Source organism: Schistocerca gregaria, chromosome 8 (assembly GCF_023897955.1).
Source record: "Schistocerca gregaria isolate iqSchGreg1 chromosome 8, iqSchGreg1.2, whole genome shotgun sequence".
Taxonomy (NCBI): Eukaryota; Metazoa; Arthropoda; class Insecta; order Orthoptera; family Acrididae; genus Schistocerca; species Schistocerca gregaria.
Genome location: NC_064927.1, coordinates 231752514 through 231762547, shown reverse-complemented (window position 1 = coordinate 231762547; position 10034 = coordinate 231752514). Strand labels below are relative to the sequence as shown.

Sequence of the window (10034 nt, the reverse complement as noted above, 5' to 3'; positions counted from 1 at the left end):
AAACGTACCGCGCCACGGCTATTGCCCCGTGCTAATCCATACATCAAATGGGCATCTGCCAACTCCGCATTTGTAAATATTGCACTCACTGCAAAACCTCGTTCGTGATGAACACTAACCTGTTGATGCTACGTACTGTTGCGCTTGATGTTAGTACTTTAGAGCAATGAGACTCATGTCAACACAAGCACCGACGTCAACAATACCTTCCTTCAATTGGACCAACTGGCGGTGATCCGAGTATATTGTTTCATGACCTGCATCCATTCATGTACATTGCCATTCCGACAGACTTGGACAATTCCAGCAGGACAGTGCGACACCCCACAGGTCCAGAATCACTACAGAGTGGCTCCAGGAACATACTTGAGTTTAAACATTTCCACTAGCCACAAAACTCACCAGACTTGAATAATATTAAAAATATCTGTGATGTCTTCCAACGTGCTGTCCAGAAGGGATCTCCGCCTCTGCGTGCTCTTACGGATTTATGGACAGCCATGCAGGATCAGGGTTTCAGTTCCCTCCAGCAGTACTTCAGACATTAGTCACGTGCTGCGGCACTTTCCGAGTGTACGCGGTGGCACTACAGGGTAATAGGCAGATGTACCATTTTCTTTGGCTCTTCAGTGTATCTCGGCCTGTCGTGTGTATTTATTTCTCTACTATCTTCCGTGAAGCTAATCATTACTGGCTCGTCCTAACGGCCTTTACAGTCAATCGTCACGGCTTGCTCCGAAGGTAGCGGAACGATTTACCGTCAAAATAATAACAGAAGGCAGAAATGAATGAAAGTATGTTATTCACTTCGGGAGTCTCCACGTGGAGAAGTTTGGTCTCCGACCTGTTACACTGGCCGATTTCTGTTTGGGTAATAATGGAATTGTGATGAGCAGAACACAACACCCAGTCCCTGAGTGTAGACAATCTCCGATCCGGACGGGAACTGAAACCACTGCATAGCAGTGGAACGTCTGTGAACTGAGTAAAGGGGCGGACCACCAATAGACAGAGTTTGGTTGCAGCTGAATTCCCACAGTTTTATTGATCAAGACATTGGGTACATTATATCCCCATTCGAGGTAAACGACACATAGGGGTTTAAACTCTCAGACGGGGTGCTCCTCCTTATGAGATAGTTATTTTCTGCATTAAATTAATCTCATTACTGTCACTCAAGATCTATTGAAGAATAAGTGTAGCAGTAAGCGTTCTGTACTGCTGTTTGCTGATGCTGTGACGTCACTAAGGAACAGATTCTGCCTCAAGAACATTCTTCACACTACAGGCTCGCGCATTTATCCGACATATTTGTGGTAGTCCTTAGTTTTAATTGAATTAATGAACTGTAACTTGCTCTTCTGTTATTCTACATCTACTGCGTCTACATGGATACTCTGCAAATCGCATATAAGTTCCTGGCAAAGGGTTCATCGACCACCTTCCCAATTCTCTATTATTTCAATCTCGTATGGCGCCCGGAAAGAATGAACACATATATATTTCCGTACGAGCTCTGATTTCCATTATTTTACAGTGGTAATAGTTCCTCCGTATGTAGGTCGGTGTCAACAAAATATTTTCGCATTCAGAGGAGAAAGCTGGTGATTGGAATTTCGTGAGAAGATTCCGTCGCAACAAAAAACGCCTTTCTTTTAATGATGTCCAGCCCAAATCCTGTATCATTTCTGTGACACACTGTCCCATATTTCGCGATAACTCATAACGTACTGCCTTTCTTTTTGCTAGGATTTTACTACTACGATCTTTACTTGCACAAATACCTCTGACATCATTATTGTTCTTGCTGTTGCATAACCGACGAACACTCAAAGGAGGCAGAGGGTGAGAATAGTTGTTGTAAAGCTTGGCGTCCCCTCTTTCAAAGGAGTTATCATCAACAGTGTATTTATGTTTATAAACAGTGGCCATCATTCATGTACATCATCCACAGCAAGCTGTCTATAAGACATGAACAAACACTAAGCAGACAGAAACTGTCTAACAATCTCGTTAAGAGCATAAGATCTTGATAACTTATTCTACATCTGGATTGTGAAAGAAACGCTTTCATCATACGCAAAAAGTAATTCCTCATGGTCTGTGTCGAAACTAAGTTTGCCCTGTATCGTGCACCTAAGCTTTGGGTTATCTCACTAAGTGAAGTACCTTGACTTTCAAATTTTCAGGGTCAGAGATTTAGCTCTCGTGGGATGACGAAACTTATTTTGTGCTATGTATGTGCTCATCAAATAGTATATAAGGTCCTGGGATGGAACTGTGGGCAGTCACAGACCATCACGATGCAGCGACTCGCTCTCTTCCTGGTGTGCCTGCTGGGTTCTGCTCTGGCACTGCCCTCCCAGGCCTTTCTGGGAAGGAAGGCCTCAGGCCGCATCATTGGGGGGACCAACGCGGACATCGGCGACTACCCGTGGCAGGTGTCCTTCCAGAAGTTGGGTTCACACAACTGTGGAGGGTCCATCATCAGCTCCAGCTGGGTCCTGACGGCGGCCCACTGCGTCGACGGCCTCAGCCTCTCATGGATGAGTTTCCGGGTCGGCAGCTCAATCCGAGAGAGCGGAGGCTCCGTCCTGCAGGCGTCTTCTGGCTTCATGCACGGCCAGTATGACAGAGACACAACTGACTACGATATTGCCGTTGTCCAGGTGAGCGGTAATAGTACACAACTCCTATGGCTAAAATGGTTCCATATGCGACAGACTGTTTTTCACAGACACTTAATTCTACCTGTGGGAATAAGCAGAAGTCGTCAGCAGTACAGTGTGATACATTTTTCGAGCTCGTGAGGTTTATGTAGACAATACTGACTTCCATACAAAATAATACCGTGATTGCGTTACAGTCCTGTTTTGCCAGTATCTAGGATTGATTCTGTACATCCATCTCTCTTTGTCAGAGTTAGCGTAGTGGTTACCAAACTGTACTCGAAATTCATGGAGTAGGGTCCCAATGGAATCTAGGCACATATGATTCCCGAAGTCAATAAAAGGGATTTCAGAATGGTACCCTTGAGTAAAAAGCATCTGGTTTTCCACTCCTACAAGGTACTCCATAAGGTACAAGGTACATAACATTGAAGCCAATACTCTTTCTATATCAAAACCACTCTGCAGTTAGGATTAGAGATAGGAAGTATTGAATCCAACATTGATCTACCTGGTATTTTTACACATTAGGAGACCATTACAGTATTTAACCTACAACTGACTTGATAAGCATTACACCTCTTGGACGTAGAACTAATGAACAGAAAGCATACTTATGTATTTTATTTAAAGAATGAAATCGTCCCCTCGTCTCGTGACTTGTTACTTTTTCATAGTACTGAATTACACCGAAGTCATACATATTGCCAAAGAAGGAACTGCTAACGAACGTTAACTCTGGACGAAGTGTTGATTTTATGGTACTGCTTTGCGGTACAATACACCTTTGATACGTTGCCACTTGCAGAATTGATAACTAAGAGTGTATGTTTCAGATGAGCGACAGTAAATTGACATTTTCCTTCCAATAAATTAAAAGTAATACGATAAATAACTTAGATATATCGAATATACAAAAGAGCCTTTTGTGGAAGTCGACAACCTTTTCTCAAGTGCAAACAACGGGAAACGGAACTTAAATAGGAAAAATAGTTTCAGCGATGATTTTTCACTTTTCGTCTTTGATAGTTAAGTTACTATGAATTTGAAGAAGAGATTCGACTTTGATCATGTGTAAAACTGATCGTATTTTTTTTAGTACGAAATCAGTGACACTAAAATGACTTATGGAAGCAGAGCCGGATGCTTGTAGAATTAATATTGTTCTGTCGATCTTCCAAAAAATCGGAAAATTTTGGACGTACGTTTCCAGTAAGAAGGCACTATTGATAATAAAGCAATGCTGTTTGAAGCGTTGCAAAAGCCTCATGTTTTAGTAGACGCCAGTGTGTGGGTAACAGAACATCAGAAATGCCAAAATTAATTTGTTCGTCAGCGGGATATGAATTACTTCAACTCTAACTATTTCTCGCTAATCAGACAGGTTTTGTAAAAAATAACCGAGTACCACCCCTGTGCCGATTCTAACAGTTACCCGCGTAGTCCAGGGAGTATCGTAGGATTATTCATTGTTCTAGCTACGGAAGGGCAACTTCCCTTTACAGAAGTGATAGATCTGTCGTTCAGTGAAAAGAGCATGCAGTTGTGAACCATTAATGAAATTTTGCACAGCATTTCATAGCAGTATGTTGTTGAAACAATGTCTTGGATAATCACACAGTACATTGATAATACTCGCAACCTTATCTGAAAACAGGCATGCGTTTTAAACCACTTTCGCAGATACGAGAGACACAGGTCGACTCAACAATTCTTTTCGGATATTATCTCTCATTTTACGAGTAAACTTGTTTCGAATCAGGGTCTTAAACAAGACAAGGGAACTGATGTTTCAGTCAAAAAAATAGGTTCTAAAATTGTTCAAATGGCCCAAGGCAGGATTCAAACCTGCGACCGTAGCGGTCGCGCCGTTCCAGACTGTAGCTTCTAGAACCGCTCAGCCACTCCGGACGGCCAACAAAATGGATAACAATGTGTGTCAGATAATGGTAACTCTTTACACAACGTGTCCACATCTGTTGTTCCTGATCATTTACCTCTTGTTATACACTCAGTTAACTCAAGCACTATAATATCTCTTAGGATATTAGCACTTTCTGCTGTACGCTGGGAAATATTTTGGAATGGGGTATAGAGGATTTGCAGGTACTCTGGCGTACGTCGCTCCAATAACGTGAAATGTTTGAACTAAAGTCAAGCAGGCTCATCGTAAGTAGTTATATAATACGGCAATGCTCGCACACATATTTATTAGTAACCAGACGAGTACACTCTGAAAGCATTTCTCGTCATCATGTCACCTTGCTGTATCACACTCACACGGACGGAGAGGTAAACTGTTAGCTGCCACCTGACCATTTGCCAAGGGTGTAATGTACAATCCATAGCACGTAACACAGAGGATTCACGCTTTTCAGTAATGGGCTAAATACCCTCTGAACGGAACATTAGAGATTTGTATCATCTGTATGGATGCCTATTCATTACTTATTAGTTATAGTTAGTCTTTCCCTTTTCGGTTTCTTGACATTCACTATTTCCTTTCCAAACCACGCATGGCTCTCTCACGGATCTTCTACAATTAAGAAAAAATGAAATGTACGAATTTGTAAGTCAGTGTCAACGTAAACTTTCCTAAAAATGCCACCTCATCTCTCAGCAAGGCACTGCCCTAATAGACGCTCATGCACCATTGTCGCACAACTGTTGTCAGAGCTACCACCGGCCTGTAGGTGACGTCACAGACACGTTTCCTCTGAGAATATTGTAGTCCTGTGTGCAGCAGTATAAAGGCTGTGGACTGGCACTCCGGAAAGGTTTCTAGTAAAGTGCCAAGCTTAGTCCTAATCTCGTGTCCACACTGCCTCCGCAGTAGGAGTCAAGTGAGGTCTCCGTGTGTTCGGCAGGTATCCGGTTCGCTTCTCGGCAGCAACGCTCAGGCGGTGGGCCTGCCCTCTGACGGCTACGACCCAGCAGGTGGTCTGGCGGTGACGGTGACCGGCTGGGGAGACACCAGGACTGGGGGACCCGCAGCCGCCAACCTCCAGAAGGTCGATATCAGCATCGTGGACCGCAAAGCCTGCAGAAGCATCTTCGCCAAAACTAACACTGTGACCGACCGCATGGTGTGCGCTGGTCAGGCCGGCCAGAGCGTCTGCAACGGCGACTCTGGCGGCCCACTGGTCAGCGGAAACACCCAGGTGGGCATCGTCTCCTGGGGGTCGAGGACCTGCGAGGCTGCGCCGGGAGTCTACTCCAACGTCGGCAACCTGCGCTCCTGGATTCGCTCTGCAGCTGGTGTCTAATTTCAGCAGGTCCTCGGCTGACCTGCGGTTCTTGCTCCATAAAATATTTTTCTTTAATGGATGACTATGTAATATAAAATTAAAATAAACTGTGTCACCGACGTTAGTTCATTCCTTGCTGAACTGCAGATTAATGACTTCCATTTAGAGCTTTTAACATTCACCGCGTCAGTAATCGCGAATAATTTAAAGATTATAAAGAATCCACATTGATTGCATTTAGTTGACGACATTGTCCAGCAAAGCCTTTCTGGATCAGTTCAACCAAAACCAACAATACAACTCATAAGCGAGTGTCATACGTTACATATGGTCATACAAGATGAAAATGTGAACGATCATGTCAAATTCTCCTGCAATTAAAGCTTGTACTTTGTTAGTCTCTGTTTGCACCAAAAACACTAGCCATCGTAAAATTTAGAAACTTTGAGAAACATTCTTAACTTCTGAATTTCCGATCTGTCCAAAAAGTTCTACATTTTCTACCTGGCTGCGGGCATACCTCTTTGATATTATTTCCAGTGTCAGTGACAATGAAGGAAGTGCTTCGAGGTTTTCATATATATCCAGAAATATTTCTCATACGTACAAACACACTCACGCACACACACACACACACACACACACACACACACACACACACACACACACACACACACACAAACTCATACACACACAAACGCTCAAACACGCTTACACTGAGGTGACAAAAGTGATAGGAAACTCCTCATGTCGTGTCGGATCTTCTTTGGTCCGGCGTAGGATTGGTCCGGCGTAGGACAGCAACTCGTTCCAACAAGTCGTTTGGAATCCTCTGTGCCACTATAGCCGTCCGCAATTTAGTGCATCAACTGACTTCTTAATTATGCCCCTAAATGTTCTGCTGGATTAATGTCGGGCGATATGGGTCGACAAATCATTCTCTCGAGTTTTCTAGAATGTTCTCAAACAAACTGTGAATAGTTGTGGCCACGTGACCCGATATATTGTCATCCACAAAAATTCCAATGGCTGCAGATAGACTCCACGTAGCTGAACATAACCGGGGACCCAGTTTATTCCTTGTAAACACAGTCCACACCACTATGGAGCAACGACCAGGTTGTACAGTTGATATGGCTCTAAGCGCTGCAGGACTTAACATGACAACTGGGGCCCGTTGCTTTGTGGGGTCAGCACCACTATCGAATCCTACTATCAGCTCTTGCCGAATAAAACTGGGACACATCAGACCAGGGCATGGTCTTCCAATCGTCTAAGATCCAACCGACATGGTCACTAGTCAGGGGGGGGGGGGGGGGGGCAGCAGCCGATGTCGCGCTTTTAGCAGAGGCATGCTCGTCGGTCGTCTGCTGTCATGGCCCATAAAGGCCTAATTCCGCCACACTGTCCAGACGGAAACGTTCGTCGTACTGTACACATTGGTTTCAGTAGTTTTTTCCTACAATGTTGCTTGTCTTTCAGTTCTGGCTAAGCAAACGCCGCTGTTCTCGTTCGTTAAGTGAAAGCTCTCGATTATGTTCTATAAATGTTCAGTACGTTTCATGTCGGGCATCCCTCGTGGCCAGATCATTTGCTCGAATTGCCCAGAATTATATTCAAACAAGTCACGAACAATTATTGTTGCCTGGTGACATTACACAATGTCATCTGTAACAATGATGATATTCCATCAGTGTCTGGGAACATGAAGTCCTTTATTGGCTGCAAATGGTCTCCAAGTAACCGATAAGACAAGAACACCCAATCTATTCCATTTAAACACGGCTCACACCATTATGGAGCCACAATCAGCTTGCACAGTGTCTTTGACAAGGCTTCGCAGGATCCACGGCACACGCAAAACCTGCCATCTGCTCATACCAACTGAAATTGGAACTCATCAGACCAGGCCACTATTTTCTAGTAGTTTAGGGTACAATCGACATGGTCACGAGCCCAGGAGAGGCACTGCATGTGTTGTGCTGTTAGCAAAGACACTCGCGTTGGTCGTTCGCTGCCACAGCCTATTAACGCAAAATTTCTGCGCGCTGTCCTAACGGATACGTTAGACGTGTGACTCACATTGATTTCTCTATTTCATGTAGTGTTATTTGTCTGTCAGTACTGATATTTCTACGCAAACTCTTGTCTCTCGAACTTCAACTGATGGTTGTCGGTTACTACATTGTCTGTGATGAGAGGTACTGCATGCAATTTGGTATCCTCTGCACGCTCTTCACAAGGTGGATCTCTGAATACTCAATTATCTAACGATTTCTGAAATGAAATGTCCCATACGTCTAGCTACAACTACCAGTCCACGTTGAAATTCTTTTTATTCCCGTCGCGCGGCCGTAATAACGTCGGAAACCGTTCCATATGAAATAACAGCTCCCCCAATACACTGTCTTTTAATACCTTGTGTAAGCCATACTGCCGTCATCTGTAATTGTGAATAACGCTGTCCCTTGACCTCGGTCATCTCAAGGTGTATGAACATTCTAACAATAGGTAAACCTCTCTACATGCATGGCATTCGTGAAGCTTCACTTTCCTTTGGTTTGGCCAAATGGTAGTCATTTGAGTCTTCGTTGGCTAAATGGGTTTGGCGAACCCAGGTTTACTGAAACAGGGATCGCCGCCAGTCCTCTGCTGCTGCTGGCTCTCAGTATAGTTCAGCGACCTCCTTGCATCACTCTGGAGGGCATTGTGTGTCACATGTATTGGAGACACTGGCTTAACAACACGGATCACAATGATGGCACGATCGTTAACAAGAAACCGATCCCCAAATTGTGTTACAAGCTATTGGAAAGATTGGCTTTTGAGAAAAACAGTCGTTAAAGGGCAACCCTTAACCGATTTGTATCAGGAGCATCAAGCCAAGTGGGGCTCTCTGTGGGTGGACTTTAGGTCCTTAGCTACTCGAGGAATGAGAAGGAAGAACAGAAACTTGTTTTTCAAATCCATGTGCGATAAGTGAAGACCTGATGGCTATCAATACCCAACCCTACAAGAGAGCCGAATGACGAATTCCCCTGAAGTAAAGCAGCGACAGAAAACTTTAGTTGTCAGGGCTGAAATATTGTTAATCATAAAGGGTTTTCAGTTGTTAAAAGGAAAATGAGCAGCTTTGAGAAAATTCCACCGTTTTACTTTTACGAGACACAATAATAATCTATGAATCGACTGGGAAATAGGACAGTGTTAAACGAACTATTTACATCAACGTCTTCATCTACATCTACGTGATTACTCTGCTATTCACAATGAAGTTCCTGGCAGAGGGTTCAGTGAACCACCTTCAAGCTGTATCTCTGCCATTAGATTAGATTACATTAGATTAATACTAGTTCCGTAGATCATGAATACGACACTTCGTAATGATGTGGAACGTGTCCGGTTGATAATAGATAAAGATGTCTGTACAAGATATTATAGTACACAAAATATTACATGACACTAATGTTAAGTGTTTTTTATTTTTTCCCTTAATTTATATCTAAATTTCATCCAACGAGTAGGAGTTGTCATCTATAAATTCTTTTAATTTATTTTAAAATGTTAGTTGGCTATCTGTCAGGCTTTTTATGCTGTTTGGTAGGTGACCAAAGACTTTTGTGGTAGCGTAATTTGCCCCTTTCTGTGCCAAAGTCGGTTTTAACCCTGCATAGTGAAGATCATCCTTTCTCCTGGTGTTATAGCTATGCATTTTCGAACGGCTTGCGGAGAAGGCGGCACTTAAATTTTACTGTGCGTGCCTTGATTTGTCTTATTTTTATCGTGATGCTAATTTTTCTCTGATTAGGAGGGTGCCAACAGAACGCTTTCACAATCAGAGGAGAAAACTGGATTGAAATTTCGTGAGAAGATGCCGTCGATCCGAAAACTAGCTATGTTTTAATGATTGCTACTCCAGTTCACGTATCACGTCTGTGGCAGTATCACCCCTCTTCCGCTATAAAACAAAACGAACTACCTTTCTTTGAACTTTCCGTCGATCCCACTTGATACGGATCCAACACCGCACAGTAATAAAAAATGGTTCAAATGGCTCTGAGCAATATGGGACTTAGCTGCTGCGGTCAACAGTCCTCTAGAACTTAGAACTAATTAA

The 10034-nt window shown here is 43.5% G+C and overlaps 1 protein-coding gene across 1 annotated transcript; it reads left to right on the top strand.

Annotated features, from left to right (window-relative positions):
• Positions 1-2303: 2303 nt before the first annotated feature.
• Positions 2304-6025, top strand: LOC126285124 (trypsin-1-like). The gene is made up of 2 exons (XM_049984446.1): positions 2304-2669; positions 5537-6025. Exons 1-2 carry the CDS (start codon positions 2304-2306, stop codon positions 5933-5935), a joined length of 765 nt encoding a protein of 254 aa, XP_049840403.1. The 3' UTR covers positions 5936-6025.
• Positions 6026-10034: the final 4009 nt, after the last annotated feature.